Source organism: Oikopleura dioica, chromosome PAR (genome assembly GCF_907165135.1).
Source record: "Oikopleura dioica chromosome PAR, OKI2018_I68_1.0, whole genome shotgun sequence".
NCBI classification, from domain to species: domain Eukaryota; kingdom Metazoa; phylum Chordata; class Appendicularia; order Copelata; family Oikopleuridae; genus Oikopleura; species Oikopleura dioica.
Window position 1 is genome coordinate 1,881,857 of NC_137293.1, and position 17,183 is coordinate 1,899,039.

At 39.2% G+C, this 17,183-nt stretch overlaps 4 protein-coding genes across 4 annotated transcripts; 3 read left to right on the forward strand and 1 right to left on the reverse strand.

Moving 5' to 3' along the window:
- The first annotated feature begins 197 nt into the window (after nucleotides 1-197).
- Nucleotides 198-2,144, forward strand: LOC145701125 (uncharacterized). The gene is made up of 9 exons (XM_081778353.1): nucleotides 198-439; nucleotides 499-889; nucleotides 926-1,008; nucleotides 1,050-1,212; nucleotides 1,257-1,380; nucleotides 1,466-1,478; nucleotides 1,521-1,672; nucleotides 1,711-1,962; nucleotides 2,006-2,144. The coding sequence occupies exons 1-9, from the start codon at nucleotides 198-200 to the stop codon at nucleotides 2,107-2,109; spliced, it is 1,524 nt and encodes a 507-aa protein (XP_081634479.1). The 3' UTR covers nucleotides 2,110-2,144.
- An 835-nt stretch (nucleotides 2,145-2,979) lies between these two features.
- Nucleotides 2,980-4,166, forward strand: LOC145704238 (uncharacterized). The gene is made up of 3 exons (XM_081781682.1): nucleotides 2,980-3,088; nucleotides 3,130-3,382; nucleotides 3,428-4,166. The coding sequence occupies exons 1-3, from the start codon at nucleotides 3,026-3,028 to the stop codon at nucleotides 4,117-4,119; spliced, it is 1,008 nt and encodes a 335-aa protein (XP_081637808.1). The 5' UTR covers nucleotides 2,980-3,025; the 3' UTR covers nucleotides 4,120-4,166.
- A 4,729-nt stretch (nucleotides 4,167-8,895) lies between these two features.
- LOC145701127 (uncharacterized) lies at nucleotides 8,896-10,060 on the reverse strand. The gene is made up of 5 exons (XM_081778355.1): nucleotides 10,042-10,060; nucleotides 9,757-9,928; nucleotides 9,440-9,566; nucleotides 9,258-9,397; nucleotides 8,896-9,122 (listed from the first exon to the last, which is right to left on the reverse strand). The coding sequence occupies exons 1-5, from the start codon at nucleotides 10,058-10,060 to the stop codon at nucleotides 8,930-8,932; spliced, it is 651 nt and encodes a 216-aa protein (XP_081634481.1). The 3' UTR covers nucleotides 8,896-8,929.
- Nucleotides 10,061-12,399: 2,339 nt separating this feature from the next.
- On the forward strand, nucleotides 12,400-17,155 carry LOC145706078 (uncharacterized). The gene is made up of 12 exons (XM_081783593.1): nucleotides 12,400-12,524; nucleotides 13,512-13,693; nucleotides 13,740-13,910; nucleotides 13,954-14,214; nucleotides 14,256-14,392; nucleotides 14,436-14,574; nucleotides 14,620-14,918; nucleotides 14,962-15,064; nucleotides 15,111-15,283; nucleotides 15,330-15,690; nucleotides 15,734-16,217; nucleotides 16,297-17,155. Exons 2-12 carry the CDS (start codon nucleotides 13,528-13,530, stop codon nucleotides 16,412-16,414), a joined length of 2,412 nt encoding a protein of 803 aa, XP_081639719.1. The 5' UTR covers nucleotides 12,400-12,524; nucleotides 13,512-13,527; the 3' UTR covers nucleotides 16,415-17,155.
- Nucleotides 17,156-17,183: the final 28 nt, after the last annotated feature.

The window sequence follows — 17,183 nt, forward strand, 5'->3', positions numbered from 1 at the left end:
TGTATTTCATTGAAAATTATTGCAAAGTTCATTCAAGTTTCTTTTCGACCTCAGTTGCAAGTAACGATGTGCAAATGTGAGCTCGAACATGTCTCATAAAAACCACGGTCTACTCTCTTGCAAAATCAGTTTATTTCAACATGAATCCTTTCCTTTTCTTTTTGCCGCTGATATGCGCGCAGGTAGAGCAAAAACACATGCTGTTCCTGACTGGGGAGGTCGATGGAGAGCGATATCAACAAGGAAGCTACAGCGTTCACGTGGATGTCTTCAATAAGCCGGTTGATGGAGTTCAGATTGCAAAAGCGGCGGAAACACCTTACGGGGTCTATCAGTCTAGCGGTGTGGACTCGAACGCGCTTTTCCAGACGATTCTTGCTTCGTTTACTCGATTGGAAGAGGCTGAGTTTGACTACGAACGACACATTTTCTGCCAAGGGCTCTAGAATCGCTAAAACAGAATAAATCTATCGAGGCGCGAAAAACTTTCGATTCTAGAGCCAATTTCAGCCATGGAGATCTTTGTCGAGTTCTCGATCAAATGTTACTCGAATATCCAGTTTACGCTGAGCTCCTGGACCTTGCCGGTATTTTCTACATGGGTCACATGACCGTTCCTCTTGAACGATTTGAACAAGGAGTCCTGAAGACCGACTACTTGGAGGGCGTTAGAAAATTCTACTGTGTCGGCCAGTATGATGGCAAATTCACGGTGGCTTCTGCTGCGAGAGCGTGGAACTTCACTCAAGCAGTTCCAGACAGCTGGTTCGGGATCACTTTTGGCGGACGGCACAGACATTTTGGCGAGGGAATGAACTTTGTGATGGACGATATTGAGATTTTTGAAACGTCGAATACTGAATCAACCGTTCATGGAAAATTGAGAGAGGTTTTCAATCAACGAAGACTTTGTGTGTATTTTTAGTATTTTATGTTTTTCCTGTTCAACTTGCAAGATCGACTGGAACTCGAGCAGAGCTACTTTGATGCTGAAATTCGACCTATCATGTGAGAACAAACTTTTGCCTTTTCATAAATTTTCTTTTGAGGAATGAGCTGGCGATGGAACGAAGATTTACAACTCTCGAAGGCGATCTAGATAACCCAGATCAATCTCAAATCGAAGTTCCGCTCAATCCTCAAATACAAAAAATGTTTTGCGAGGATGCGATTGAATCCATTCCTGGACGATCTTGTGTTGTTGAGCACGAGGTATCGCTATAGAAACTCAGATATGAGATGATCTCGTGTTTTAGTGGCGACCAGAGTATGGAGTAGGTGATGGAGAAGGAAGTGATTACGAAGACATCGCAAATTCAAAACCAAAAGTCAGATATGATGAGCAAAATGATGCAATGATCATCGAATCTTACAGGATAAGTTTATGATTCAAAAACCATAATACATTCTAGTTTTGCTTCATATAAATTTTTTTTTTTATAATTCATAAATTCTGAATTCATAGCTAATAAAAATGTGTGATATAAAAAAAGCTGACCCATAGAAAAAACTCAATAAAGTCACGATTACCATCAACCGCACCCTGGTTACACCTTCCCTCCACCAGGAACCCTCGGAAACGCTTCGAGCATCGACCTCGTCTTCAAATTCAAAAACCGAAAGTTCATCGCCCGCGCTGCCGGCATCTCCGACTGGGAGTCCGTCCCTGAAGGTAACAAATTTCTCCCACCCATTTTTCATTTATTCTAGATACCTGCGACGAAATCATTCAACTCTTCGAAGCTCAAGCGCTCCAGACTTTGGCTGAATCGAAAAATGGCGCTCAACACTTGGAAAAATACGCACAATATGGATGCCAGCACAAGCTTGTTCCTGAACGAGATACATTCGGGATCTTCTGGCTGAACTCTCCGATGAAATACGAGTACAAGGATGGAAAACTCGAAATGGAACCGAATCGGTTTTATACCGACGAAACAAATACTCCCGAAGAAAATCTTGGTAAGACAATTTTTTGCTCTAGAAATAGATGGGATTTTTTTAGATCGACTTGGAGGTATGCTCTACTGTCGGGTAGTTGGGCCGGCTAGATTTATCGAATGGATTCTTGTCGACAGCTTCAGAAGACGAAATTTGAGACTTTGTTGATGATTTTTTTGCTTTTTTCGTTTGAAATAAATAAATTGTCGGACTTTGAAAGGGTATTTTTTGTAAGAATTTTGGACATTGAAGTTGGAGAAAATGGCGAGTTTACAATTTTAGGTTGAATTTGTAAATAACAGTTCACTGGCGTTTGGCGGCGCGGTGACCTTATGTCGCGATGAAGCTGGTGGTGGCGGTGGTTGGTGTGGCTCTTTTGTGCCGGTGCTCCAACTTTGCGGCGGCGGAGGCGATGACGTCATCGGTTCCCGGATCTAATACTAACTCGGCCCTCTCACACACAACTCTCGCGCTCTTCTCATTCTACCACTCTTTTTGTCTCTTTTTCTTCGACTTTCATATTTAAAAAAATTTAAGTCTGGTTTAGAACCGATATTGAAGTCGGATTTTTAAAAAATATTTGATCAGAGAAAACAATAGGGGAAAATAAGAGAAGCAAAAAAAAAAGTGGAATGTCAAAAACTTTACTCAGACAGATGAGAGCTTTAGATTCATGCTAACACTGTCTGGTAAAGATGTTGAAATTTCTGACCGCTCGACATTTATTTTTCTTGTTCATTGAATAAAGTTGTTGAAGGATTGATTTAACAATGGATTAATGAACATTGCGTCAAAATCTTGTTGAATGTTTTCGTGGAGCATTTTCTTCGACCAGTTTTGCTGGGATTCGTGTCATTGAAATTCCAGAAATTCGCCTAAAAAGAGACATTTTCTTTGCATCAAGATCATTGCTTTCAACAAGAACGCTTTGCTACAAGAACCTGCAAACATGGCATTAAAAAAGAAACAAGCAAGCACTCTGAAATGTCGAAGTGTCGGAGGAGAAGTCATGATGAGGATTGTCATAAAAGAGCTTCCTTACCGTACTTTACAAAAAGATTTTTTTTTTCAAAGATCCCTCGCAATGATTATCGAAGAGGAAAACGAGAAGATTCCGAGTTCGATTAAAATTTCGACCAGAATTCAGGTATGTAAGTTTGGGTGTCGAAAGAATTGACAGAAACAAAGTGTCTCGATTGCGACTGCATTGGGACTTTGAGAAAAAAGGGGAGAAAAGTTTACTTGTTGCCCGAAGAAGTGCTGTCAACTCGAAGCATTCGCACTCAAGTGTATGATTTAAAGAATTCTGAAAAGGAGAAAACATGGAAGAAAAAAGTGACAGCGAAAACGAGCCTTGCAAAACACGGAAACGCTACGAATAATCAGCTAGGCAGTTATCTCACACTTGGTTCAATTTTCTGGACCACAATCATTCTCATAAGTGCTCTTTTTATTCTTATTTTTAATTAAAAAATATTTTCAAAAGCGAATTTCCAGTCATTAAAAGAATCTCGTGGCGTTACGACCTTTCTGACTTCGACCTGTCATCGAAACTACAAGAAGTGCGTCCGGACCGCGACAATGGATTATTGTGGCCATTTGATGAAACAGTGCCACGAAACCGAAGAGTTCATTCTTCCTGAGCCAATCTCACCAGTTCAACAACTCGAAGCTGCTCCCCTCGTTTTCTCAAAAGAAGAGAACCAAATCAATCTCCGCCGCTGTCAAAAGAAACAGTTTTACGACAAGAATACCTGCCGCCATCTTTGCTCGACAACGCTCGTTCTGGAATCAACCAAAGCGAGACCAATTTCGCCTTGTGAATCGATTTGTTTTGAACTGACTAGAATTTCAAAAGCGGCTGGAGACATTTGTCCGACTCAAAAGTACTGCCGCAGCGGTTGTCCTTGTCCTTATTATGAATGTGAAAAGATCAAATCGCGGCAGACAATGACTCCTGTTTTCGATTTAAATTCAAAGGCTTCAGAATCAATACCTGATGCTATTAAAGATTCAATACGTAATTCAACTGGTGACATTAGCTTAATTACAGCTCGTTGGGAAGAGCGAAATAATGAAGCAATAAAATTTCGAAAATTGGCGTTTTCTGATTTCAATGGAAATTTTGAGCCGATTAGCATTCCAGATTTATTTCTTACTTACGAACGTTATTGTTGATTTAACTCTTAATTTATAAAATCGGATCAATAAAAACTTACAAGTCAATTGGAGCAACCTTTCTCAATGGCGAGCACTATTTGGTCGATGCAATCGGAAATTTGCTGAAAGTCAAAGAAAATGGCGAGCGTCCAATATTTGTTAAGAATCGTCTAAAGAAAAAGTAGGGTCCCCTTAATCGAATGATTCTATTAATTAAGTGGGTTCTTTGTTTTTCACTTTGGTTCGTCGATCGGAACCCATTATATTGAAATTCGTCATAAAGAAAAAGACACCAAGATTTTTCCCGTTGTCGTTATCTGAAAAAGGTCGAAAGTAAGACACTCTCGCTTCCTGATTTACTATGTACTCATTCTTTTGACCAGTGAAAAGTTCTCCCACTGGACGAGCAGATAAATGCTATTATTATGCACCCGACTATAGTTTAAACCGCTTTGAAGAGGCTCAAGGGTACATTGCGAGTAACCATTTCAGCGCGAAGGTGTCTTCAATCAGTTTCAAAGGCGTTTTCTATTTGATGAGTGTTAAAATGGGCGACCACTACATCAAACTTTCAACGACTGTTGCCTTGAACTCGATTCGAAAAACCGAAGAACAAGAAAAAGGATGGAAGAAAAGTGATATTCGTCTTCCTGTAGAATTCGAGTATTTAGATCCTGTTCATATTGTTCCCCTGACAAGAGTTGAAATTGATAGTGAAGATTTATTAAGTCTAAAAAAAAATTTAACTCGTAAAAGTCTGATCAAGGAAGACTCCTTCTTTTCTTGGTCACAAGGAGTATCGCGCTTTCTAACACTTTGTATTCAGTTTTAATGGAAGCGGATGGAAAGTTCCTTACTCTCGGCAGCGAGTGGATTGGTTCTCTGGTTGAATACGAAGAAGAATCCATCTGTTTTTCGAAGTTGTATGCCTCGGATGCAGGGGTCTAAATAGAGAAGTCGAATAAAGACTTAGTCAAGCCAAGTCTCAGTCTAAATCTAGACTTTTTAGTCTAGTCATATTTAGAACTTTGCTCAGATGATCGAAATTATACAGATCAATTTGCATTCAACAATGACGAATGCGAGTACTTTGCAAATGGAATCATCAATGACGAGAAATTATTTTTGCAAAATTACGTTTTTGATGCTACATTTGAAGTTGAATTTAACTTTGCAAAGGATTTAAAAATAATAAAATAACTTGAGCGACCAATTAGTCTAGTATAATTCGCCGACCGTGAAAATGTTCAGTTCTATTAGTAGATTTCGGCAGAACGTTTTCGGTTTGGAGCCATCTTCAGTGCCTTGAATTCAAACCTCTTTGAAATCTTGATGGTTCCAAACCGAAAACGTTCTGCCGAAATCTACAAATGAAACTCAACATTTATCACCAAGACCGTGAAAATAGATAAATCTAAAAAGAACGAATCGAGCTTGAGTTTGTTCAGCGAAAATCTGAAAAGAAAATGCACGTGACGAGCAATCCTTTCTTTGCCTTCCACGACGATGTTTTCCCGGCTTTCGCAAAAAATACCGTCTCTCAAAAACAATTTCCAGCCACCACGCATCACAAGACAATTGTTGCTGGTGAAATCGAAGATAAAACATCAGATCAAACAACAGTTTTTTCAACGCTGGGAGAATTAAATCACATCTCAACTGTTGAAATGAAATTCGACGGAACTGATATATTCCAATTCGAAGTCGACATTAATGCAAATATTGACGGCTTAAAGGAAATTGAAATTCTTGAATGCAATTTCTTCGATGAAACGACTTTATTTCTTTTTGGACTTTCCGACAATGGCTCCTTCTGGATCGAATCTGATTATTTTGCTCAACGCGTTTATTTGGCATTAAATCAATTAGAATCACAAGAGCAGACAATCTTTTTTGTGATTAATATTGCTAACTCAACTGACTCAGTTGACTTAAATAAGATGGAAATTTTTCAGGAAATTTTGAGTTAAATATTCTTCTGATATGAAATACAATTATTTTAATTCAAATAGTATGTCGATAAAAAACTGGATGATTCATCAACGATGTCAATCGTCGGACTTCAGAGCGTTGAAAGACGGAAAGTCCGTATATTAAAGCTTGACCACATAACGAAAGTGAAGAATTTCGTCTGCATTCAAGCAACTTTCCAGATGACAATTTTGCCAATTCAGTATGATGATAATAAGCCTTACGCATTGCTGCCCGATGGGTCAAGAATAAACAATATATTCGCCGAAAGGGATGGGAATAAACCGGAGAATAATCAAAAATTCTTAATAAAATACATAATTATAAAAATTGATCTGCATATGAAGACTTCAATATAAGAGCGAATAAAATTTTAAGAGACTCAATCGACCTTCATAAGGATAGTTGGCAATTCTTCTTGAACAGTCCATATAATTCCAAATGGGACATTTATTGGTATGTTTATGACTCCAAAACTTCACTCGTCAATGGTCTACATTATATTTTTGGAGGACAGTCTGATGGCTTCAAGGTTATATTAAATAAAGATGATAGAAATAAAAATAGCTTTGATATTATAGATAGCGCGACTGGATGGTTGTCGATTCAAAGAATTATATTTTAGACTTCCTTATGAATGTAAATTTGGACATTCAGCACTTTCTATCAACAATGGCAGTAAAGGTTTTCTATCTGAAAAAAACTTGAAGAACAACTAGTATTCTTAGCGGTTATTTGTTTTGGCTACGGGTATGAAAATGATTCTAAGTGTGCAATATTCACTGGATCAGCAGTTAGAAGAAGCAGATTTCAATCGAAATACACGCACACTAACGGCGCTATGAGTCACTACAAGGATCGTGTGATTGTAATAGCTGGAGATGATTGGTTAGGATACGATGATGAATATGGATTAGTTGAAGTTTTTTACGAAAGTGGATGGGAGTATTTTGAACACTTGAGACATCCAAGGTTCACTTAATAAAAATCTATGAAAAAAAATTTTAGACGTTTGACTCGATTCTCGGCAGTTGGACTACCTCGTGGAAGTACTTTAACAATTGGTGGACGCGATCAAAAAGCATTTTCTGATGAATTGAATGAAATCTGGCGACTCAAGAGCGATAAATGGTCGATGATCGGGTCAATGTTCAAGGAAATCATTTTTTTCCATAGTTGCTTTTCGAGCTTGAATTTTACGTTTTTATTATAGGCAGTTGATTTTCCTGTGGCAATTTTAATGGATAATTTTATTTACGTTTTTCCTGGATTTATTGACGGAGAATACTCAAGTATTCAAAGAATAGATCTAGGTCAATGCTCAAAAATCTCTCATTTCTTTATGAACTGAAAATCGCCACAAGGCCCTTATGATAAGGTAAGTTTCCATATTATGAATTTTTGAGCCCCATAAAAGAATCAGACAAGAAAATGTTTAAATCTCAGGTAATTGCAGAGCAAGGATTTCAAGTATCATCTGTCGTTATTCTTGTTATGCCTGTTAATTCGCTTACAAACTGTTAATTATTTTTAAAAATAAAATAAATCTCTTTGAATTTTGTTAAAATATATTTTTTATTGTCTTTTTAAATTTATTGAACTCAGAAATATTTATTTCGTTTTAAAATAGAGTCTTCTTTATAATTTCCAATATGTTTTTGCAATTTTTAATTGTAATACTCCAGCCCGAGACGGTCAACATGTTCATCGTTGAACCCATGATCCCACATATTTTCGAATATTTGATCAGCACCTTTTTCTAAAATCAAACGTTCTTAAAACCTAAGATAGCTTTGGTTTAGACCTGTTGATCCCGGCATAACGACCATGTTCCGTTTAAAAATAGAATATGGTGATTGACGATCTGCAAAATGCACCATGGCATAAACAGATAAAATAAGTAAACTAGAAGATATTTTAAGTATTATTTTGATCTCTTTTCCCTACTGTGAAAGTATCATTTTCTTGTTTTTTATCTTTTTTTTTGGGTGATCCATTGATGTTTTTGGAGAATATATGAAGTCCAGAAATTTATTATTTAGCGCCGCAAAGTGTTCATGCTGGCCGCAAAAGATACCATTCATTCTGATACACAAAGAAAAAGCATCAAATTGAACATGGTATATGAAACTTATTGGTAAATAGTTAAACATGAAATTATCTATCTTTTTCAATGTGAAAATGCTTTAATTGAAGAATTTTGATAAGAACTTATGGGAAACTACTATTCGCTACAGATTTTTCTGGACCTATTTTTCAAACCGAAGGGTATTCGAGTAATAATTTAGGGTATCTGGCTGGGCCAAACCAAATGGCCGTAGAAACGGCCCCTTATTTCAAAGGGGTGTAAAGAACTTCTAAGAAAGTAAAATTTTAGAGAGCCCACCAGCCGGAGATCATTTTGACTTTTGATAGTGGGGGAGGAGAAAAGATATTGAAAATCAAGGAAAGTATCTTTAAATAAGGGGTTAAAACTATTAATTAGTTTCCGTCTGGTCGCCAAACTCAGTTAATAAATTTCCTTCAATTTTAATTTTTGATATTTCCTAAACCCTAAGAGCTTATTTTTAGAACTGAGTCCTTAATATCGCGGTTAATAGACACAATAAATCATTCATCTTTTTAAAGAATCAGTCTCAAATTAGAAGTCTTCTTTCTATCTAATGAGAGCCTCTGTTTGACTTCGAAATAAACTCTCAAAAAAATTTTCAAGACAAATTTTGAATAAGTTAGTAGTGTTTTATTGAGGCTGCAGGTTATATTCTCATGCATAGAATAACTGTTTTCTTGGCACAGATAAACATAACATTATAAATAAAAAAATGATCCAACACAGATGTTATAAATTAAGATAAATCTAGCGAATTAGCAACAGTAGAATAATCACGAGGAGAAAGATGAACAGCAGGAAAGCAACGAGGTAGAGCCACTTGTAGCTCGTCTGGCGAGATCTGGCTCGACGACGTCTGGCAGACAGCGGGCTGCCGACGCGCTCGGAGCCAGATGAGTGGGAGGATGCGCCAAAGCGTTTTTGGAATGAAGCGCTAAATCTAGAAAGAAAATCATTATAAGTTGATCAAAACGAATCAAAAAGACGCCTTTTATGTCTTAGCCAATCAAAAATCTTCAATTCTCAAAATAGTCAATGAAAGATGAAGATCGCCTTGGAGTAGAAGACAACTTACATATTGAGTCGCTGGTTCATTTTTCTGCCAAAAGTCGGCCTGTCAGTATAAACAGTATCGTTTGTCAATTTTGACTCTACTGACAATTTCCGCGATGGAGTGAGGTCTGAAAGGGTTCTCGTCTGACTCTTTGTCCGTTCCTGGAAGTATTTAATCATTCATTGTAGACATAAAAGGCTTACTGTATGAGCACTTTGTAGCGTGGAAGTAGCATGGTTCGGCGCCAACAGCCAACGAGTAGAGGGGTTGTAATCAATTTCAGCGGGCCGCTTTCGTGGCTTTTTCCAGCTGGCAGCTCTGCTTACACGACTTCAAAGATAAATCATTAGTAAAAAAAGATGATCCTTTTGCTTGGGTGTGGGAAATCTGACAGTTTTTTGGGTGAAAAGGGGAAAATCTCGTTTATGATTTCCTACCAAAGGAATAAAAGCCCTTCAGCGTAAACCCAATCAATTTCACCCAACCCAGCTTGATGTCTAGAGTCTAGATCTATTTTTACCGAGGGGGTTGATGCTTTTGGGACTCTCGGTTTTCATGATCTTCTTCTTTTTCCTGTTGAGTCTCAACGGAAAACGATGTTTCTTCTCTTTTTTCACGAAGCGTTACAGATGGAGACTTTTTCGATGCATTCAATAAGGCTAAAGGCTTGTTTGGAGGCGGCAAGGGTAAAACTTATAAAAAGGGATGAGTCTTTTTCCTTATAAATTTTGTTTTTTCTTTTCGGAAAAATATCTCGAGATCGTATTCAACCCTTTTCCTATCCTATAAGAAGGCTTGAAAGAGCCTTTCTTCGCTCCATCCATTCATGAGTCTGCCAGCTTGATCCCCCGCTGCGCTTCTCTTATCTTTATATTTACGTAATAATAAAAACTATTTTTTTTCGTTCTTGAGGTGGCGGAGAGGCGGTGAGGCTGGCGGGCTCGGGGATTGGCCCCCTGCTGCGCATTCTTATCGTAGGTACTCAGCATGACACCGCCGCCTCCTCCAGAAAAGCGCCCCCAGCACGGGCAATGATAAGAGCTTTACAAGAGCATCTGGGCGAGAAATATAAAATTTGGTCTTGTAAAATTGAATTATTAAATTTATTTGATAGATAATAATAAACTTTGCCGAATAAATTTGTTATTATTCATTATCAATTAAATAATATTAATATAAGATTCTTCAAATAAAAGTGTTCAAAAGAAAAAAATGCATTCACCTGGATTCAAAACTGTTTTATTCTTTCGAAATCTATTCAGAATCGTAGAATTCGGCTCTGGTTGTTGAGTTTGGTAAACGAACCTGCCTTCAAAATGAGAGATGTTCATTGAATGACCCTTATTAGCCTATTCAAAATCGAGAGAAGACGGATCGTTTTTTATTCCATCTCCCAAAAGAGGCTTTCGCGTTTTTCTTCTTTTGAAAGTTCAATGGCCTTCGAATACGGTAAAATTCATCTGTTTTTAAGTAAGAAGATATGGAAGAAACGATAGAAAAAATTATGGACAGACTTTGTATTGGAAATAACGAAGCTAAGGGATGAAAAATGATGTTCTTGGCATTTGCGTCATTTTGCAGAAATGCGGGTCCAACGAAAAAGCGTCGGATAAATATTAATTCTTTCTAAAAATAAACTGACCGCTGTTTTGAGTCTATTCGCACCGGAGCGGATAAACCTCAATGAACAAAGAGGAAAAGCCGTTATTGGACTTTCGTAAATTAAAAGATGAAAAACGAAGATATTTCAGGTGGCGGAGCAGAAACACGAGACTAGTCGCACTCGAGTGGTGACACTGTGTGGCTATCAGAGCATGAAATTCGAAGTCTTGGTGTTCAAGGTCCCCATGTGCTCTTGAATTTTTGTTTCTAAAACAGCTGGAGCGCTCTTTTTGCGAAAAAAGCGATGATAAGCAAAATTTTCCGTCTTTTAATCGCAATTATTGATGATTCACTTGTTCAATTAATTACGCTAAGTCTATTTTATTCTCGCAACAATTTATTTGAAATATAAACGCATCGCGTCATGAGACTTGTTTACAAGGAAAACGCAGATCGCTCATTTAGCTGACAGTTTTTACGTGGACACACTTCGCCTTGTCATCATGTACGTCAGCCCCTTCTATTAACTTGTTCTTATCTCGATCCCTCACGACGCCACCACTTTTGCGTGAGTCATTCTTGCGCTATCTTATGACCAGTTGCTTCCAGGTTTAACCCTCTGACGCAAGAGCAGTTTTGTCGCGAGCTGGAATGGATGATTCAATTTGCTTGATGGAGGATCATTTTAAAATTGACAATTTTGAAACAATCATTTCTTACGTCAGTTAATTTCGAAAAAGCGCCCCCTGAGAAATCAACAGCACGATCTTTTTTCTCAGAACTGACCTATTTATGACAGCTTTGGATTTGAAACCTTATAAGTTTGTTATTTTTGGCATTCTGAAGAAGAAATACAAGTGATATTTATAAGATGATGATAGTATATGGTATACAGTATACCGTATACTCTATATCAGAGTAAAAACTACAGGTTGAGCTTTAAAATGAAAGAGATACTTTTTGATCGTCAACATTCTTCTGCAAATATTTTCCCAGATTTTCTGCCAAAATATTTTTTATGGTGCGCTTATTGTTATTATATTATTTTTTTTCGAAATTTCAAATTTAAGAAAATTTTTTCCAAAAAATTTTGAAAAGTCATTTTTGGTGTTTTAGTTGCTCCCAAAGTTTCAAACTCAGACACAGTATTTACCAGTGTAAATAGTCTTATTAGATGAAAATTTGGTCAATTTTTCTAGCTTAGTTGAGGTCATATGGCACAGATTCTAGATAAATATCAATTTTTCTCCTTAAGGGACCCGGTTAGGCAACGCCAAGCTCAACTTCACGCGCCCGCCGTAACTCTTGTGAATAAGATTTTTCAGAAATTCTTATATATATAATATGCAATGGTATCCCTCTTTTTTTTGTTCTGAAGAACTTTTCTTGATGATTTCGATAAAAGACTTTGAGTTACGTGAGGCAAAGAAGTATCCCTGAGTACAGACTGACTCGTTTATATATCCAAGCTTTTCATCAAAAAAGAGACTTCAAGATCAGACGATCATCAAAGAAGAACCACGCGCTGGGCAGAAACACTCGATTCGCGTGGGCCTCGCTGATCATGAAAACGAGCGTGAGAGGGCGCGCGAGAGTACTCTAGCCCAGCGCTTAGGGATGACGGACCCAGTCTCTTTAAGTTAAAAACCTTCACTTCGTGAGAGTCCGTCCTCTACGAGTGAAATAGTAAGTACTTAAAAACGCAAACAACAAATAGAGATACCGTCTTTAAATACAAGATTATGAGAGAGAATATTTGTTTCCAAACTTTTTTTTGAATTTGTAAAATATCTAAAATATGGAATATATTTTGATATGAGTTCGGGTTAGGGCAAACCAAAATGGTTAGGGTAAGCGTTTGGTTTATTTTAGTGAAGATTTTTGATCAGAAAAATGAAAAATTGACGAAAATTTGGCTTTCATCAGATTAACAAATAAAAGAATCTCTTGGAAATTTCTTTCATTGAAATTGAACTACAGACGTCTAGCTCAATTACTGTAATTTGAATTCGTAGCTTCTCAAAATTATCTTGACGTAGAATGAACTAACAATCCAATTATCCAATTTTCTGGAGCGGAGGAGCGAGGGAGCGCGAAAAAAAGCTAATTACGGATTTTTTTGAAATGAAAAATTCACGATTTCGCGTTGAAAATGAACGTTTCTCGCGGGCTCTAGAAAATTCAAGAGCCACTCGTAGCAACATTTCTAAAATAGGGATTTTACGTCATGAGCTCTTTTCTTATCAAATTTGTGCCCACACGGCAATGCATAAAGGTGGACGGCACCACCGCCAGCGCTTGTACGTGGGCACCAGAAATCAAGATTGAGGTGTAGTGAATTATAGAGTTGAACGTGTGGTGTGGTAGTTTAGAGTGAGAGTCTAGTGAAACTTTGCCTGGGTTGCTTCTCGGAATGATCGTAGCGGGCGGGGTTTTCTTTAGGGGCTCAATTCAATTTCAGACGGGAAAATAAACGGGCGCTAGAATCTTATAAATCCGGTCTATTTTCTTAATTCGACCCTTTTTACTAAGGAAACCGTTGTTCTTTCAAGTCGATATTATTAATAAGTTATTAAATATTATTGTTTAATTAATATAGTTTCTGATATTTTCTTTTTATTAAATATACCTTTTCGTGTGCGTAATAAATTATTACTAATAATTTCTTTTCAGCAAGAAGAGCCAAACAATGAAGGCTCTTTCCCTCGCCAGCTGCCTCTTGGCCAGCGCCAGTGGCCTCGAATTTGGAGGGTCTGACACGACCGAAACCCTCCTCTTATGGCAGGTCCTCAAGTCCGGTGGAGACATGGGCGTTCAACAGACTATGATGCCCCTTTTGATGAAGAATCTCATGGGTATGCTTTTTTCTATATCAGTCAGATTTATTCAATTCTAATTTAGACGACTCCACCTCCGACAATGACGACGATGAGCTCCAACAAATGCTCCTCATGGGCTCTTTCTCCAACCCAGAAATGCAGTCTTGGCTTCCATTCATTCTCGGCTCGGATAAAAGAACCACCACAGACAAGCTTCTCCTCATGCAGTACCTCCAGATGGCTGAGAACCAAGGTAAAGTCACTTTTGTTTTCGTCTCAACTTACATCCTTTCAAGGTCTCCAGGGAATGAGCGAACTCTACCCCTTGATGATGATGAACGAAGACCGATACTGCGATAAGAACGGTATCATCTGTGAATGTAAAGAGTCCAAAGCCGATTCTCTTCTAAAAATCATGCTTTTGACTGGCGGCTCTTTCCTTGGCAACTCGCCCCAACAGAATCTCTTTTTCCTCCTCTTCAACGACGAAGATGGATGTACATGTACCATGGAAGATGGAAGCGGAGAACAACAATGTACCGAGGATGAAGTTAAAGGTAATTTATAACCAATTTTCAAATTTTCTTACTCTATTCAGGAATTGACCCAATGATGATGTATTTCATGATGTCTGCCATCCCCACTCCACTTCAAAACCAACCAGAATTCGTCCCAAGATCCTTCGGATTCGACACCAAGCAGCTTTTGATGAGCCAGATGGCTGGTCTCCCACAGGTAAAAGCATCTATCACCTAATCTATTCCTAATCTGTCTTCAGGAATACCAGTACCTTATGAACGTCGACGGTGCCAGCCGACGAGAACTCATGAAGCTCCAGCTTTACCAAACCATCGGAGTTCCACCAGCACTTATTGAGCTCTTTTCTGCCAAGGCTTCCGGACAGCCTCTTCAGCCATGTAATTAATCTCCCCTCCATTCCATTTTTTCATTCTTCAATTCAGCCGACAAGTACAACATGATCCAGTGGATCTTCCCCGATCAAGAGCTCGCCCCCGAAATCACCGCCCTCATGATGGGTGTCAGCGGAGCCAAGGAATTCTACATCTCCTCGCTTCTCAGCTCCAACCAGATCCCAGAAATCACTGGTATCCTCATGATGGCTGTTGCCGACAATGCTCCTGCTACTGAAATCAAGGCCGTCCTCACCCAAGTCGCTTCTGGACAGCTCAACCCTGAGCAGTTCCATGTCATCAACAAGCCATTTGTTCCAGAGCTCCCAGTTGGTATCTATCCCGGACAGGTATAAAAACCCCATTTTAGTCCCACTTTAACAAGTATCCAAGGAACTTTTCTTCATCCACATCCATCTCCTCGGACTCGATACCTGTGCCATGCACGACCTCAAGAACCGATACCCGTGCCAAAAGAACCAGTACGGCGGACGAGGTATATTAAACAAAATCAAAAACTCTTTTCAACCGAAATTTTAAAGGCCCACTCAACGCTGAACAATGTGAAATCGCCCCATACTGCTGCTGGAATCCCGTTCAGCTCAGCGACAGTCAAGTTAGCGCTTTGACCGATGGTGAGATCACCAAGGCCTCCAATGTCCCATGGTGCTACTACAATGTCTTCTTCATCTTCCACGACCAATACAAACTCAAGGTAAGATGATCTTATATCTACATTCATAAAATAATAAATTTTTCAGGTTGCTCGACCAATCAAGGCTCAAAACATTCAAACACCCGCCGTCAGAAAATTGAAAGTGAGCTGGACTGACGCTGGCACAGGAGAAACAAAGTGGGCCCTTGTGCAGCTTGGTGCTGGCGGAACTGCTGCCGATCTTACTTGCAAAAATCTCATTGTTGATACCAACGGCGAGGCAACAGACCTTGATGATGGAACAGCCTGTAGTACTGCGAACATTGTTCTTCCAGGCGGCATTACTGGTCCTTTCCTTGCTCCCCCAAAATTGGTTGAAATGGTCAAAGCTAAATATAACCGAGAGGAAGCTCTCTGGAACACTGCCTTTGCTCCTCCAGCTCAATGCCCAGGACTCTTCCGATATGGTAACAAACTTCCAACTTTTATTTAATTTTAACCAATTTTAAGGTCTTCAACTCGACCCCATCGTCTACGCTCGATCTGTTGCGAACCCACTTACTGGTCTTGCCGCAGTCAACACCAACTCCGCCATCAGAGCTCTTCTCAACGAGCGAACAGACTGTGGCTTCCCCGGTATTCCAAAATTCCAGTGCGTCGCCATCCGAGGTTGCTGCTGGGACGAAGCCGTCTACAACCCCGCCTACAAGATCCCACAGTGCTACAAGCCAATCGATCTCGTCCCCGCTTCCGTGTTCAAGATTGTCGAGCCACCAGCAGAACTCCGACCAGTCGCCGGAGAGTGCAACACCAACTTCTTCCGAGTCCCACAACTCTACTACGAGCGAGAAGCTTGCAACTACGACTTCGATATGTACAAGTACGGCGGTATCGAGGGCAACAAGACTCCCCTCGATCCCCCTACTCTCAACGACTGCATCTTCAAACTCGGCTGCTGCTGGGAAGATGATGAAGAAATCGTCCGAAAATACGAGTGAGTAACATATGATTCATATGATATGAATGATAAAACTTCCAATTTGTGGAAACAGTTGTCTAACATTGTATTCTAGCTGGGTCCCACGATGCTACAAGCGACAGCGATCCCAAACTGGTGTCGAAACCGCTGTTCCACTCGACTTGGATGTCAACCAGCTCGTTGCTCGCGCTGCTGATCTCGGCGACAACTAAACACCACGGCTTTTAAATTCCCCATTTTATTTAACACTTCCCCCATTTCCCCAACTTATGATGACTCAAACAAGTTTTTTGGATATTGAAAACTCCAAAAACAAAACAAAGCATGAACAACGAACTCTGTCTTAACGAGGCGAGAGAAATTCGAGAGAGAGAGAATCCTATCATCGTTTATGAATGATAAGTAAAGATCCGCAGGCACTTGCTTCGGGCGATGTCAAAAGCGGCCTTGGGCACGCGTTTGTTCTGAAAAACCTGATTCGACCCGGATTCGTCAACATCCGACAGGCACAGTTCGGGATGAGCTCGGGGACTTCTGAATCCAGGGTTTTTCAGCAACTCTAAGCTGCGCTTTTGCCGCAAGAACCGCGATTGGCCATTGCAGAGGCAAGCCGCAGATCGAAAAAACTTGCTTTTGAAATATCGAAAATTAACTTTTCGTTCAAAAGTTCTATCTAACGTAAAACTGACATACAATTGAAAAATAACCGATTAAACCTTTTTCGAAGCAACTGTCAGATCATCTCACTGTAACTACTTGCCACGTTGGGAACATACAGGTGGCAGCGTTCAAACGCAAGCCCTGGGCCAGTGGCAAGTTTTCTTATTTTGTTCTATTCTCATTTACTGTTAATTGAACTAACAAATCTTGCTCTTTTCACATGCCATGTCGATTTTTAACTGACGAAGACTGAAATATTTTTGTCAACAATTAATAAAATTAACAAACCAAAATTATGAAAATTTGTTGGAGAAAAAAAAT

Coding starts and splice junctions, on each gene's coding strand:
- LOC145704238 (XM_081781682.1), top strand. CDS start 3,026: ATGATTATCGAAGAGGAAAACGAGAAGATTCCGAGTTCGATTAAAATT. Junction 3,089..3,129: donor AAATTTCGACCAGAATTCAG/GTATGTAAGTTT, acceptor ACAGAAACAAAG/TGTCTCGATTGCGACTGCAT. Junction 3,383..3,427: donor GACCACAATCATTCTCATAA/GTGCTCTTTTTA, acceptor TATTTTCAAAAG/CGAATTTCCAGTCATTAAAA.
- LOC145701125 (XM_081778353.1), top strand. CDS start 198: ATGCTGTTCCTGACTGGGGAGGTCGATGGAGAGCGATATCAACAAGGA. Junction 440..498: donor CGACACATTTTCTGCCAAGG/GCTCTAGAATCG, acceptor TTTCGATTCTAG/AGCCAATTTCAGCCATGGAG. Junction 1,673..1,710: donor CTGGGAGTCCGTCCCTGAAG/GTAACAAATTTC, acceptor CATTTATTCTAG/ATACCTGCGACGAAATCATT.
- LOC145706078 (XM_081783593.1), top strand. CDS start 13,528: ATGAAGGCTCTTTCCCTCGCCAGCTGCCTCTTGGCCAGCGCCAGTGGC. Junction 14,393..14,435: donor AGATGGCTGGTCTCCCACAG/GTAAAAGCATCT, acceptor ATCTGTCTTCAG/GAATACCAGTACCTTATGAA. Junction 15,065..15,110: donor GAACCAGTACGGCGGACGAG/GTATATTAAACA, acceptor GAAATTTTAAAG/GCCCACTCAACGCTGAACAA.
- LOC145701127 (XM_081778355.1), bottom strand. Junction 9,398..9,439: donor CGCTACAAAGTGCTCATACA/GTAAGCCTTTTA, acceptor AAATACTTCCAG/GAACGGACAAAGAGTCAGAC. Junction 9,123..9,257: donor ATGAACCAGCGACTCAATAT/GTAAGTTGTCTT, acceptor TTTTCTTTCTAG/ATTTAGCGCTTCATTCCAAA.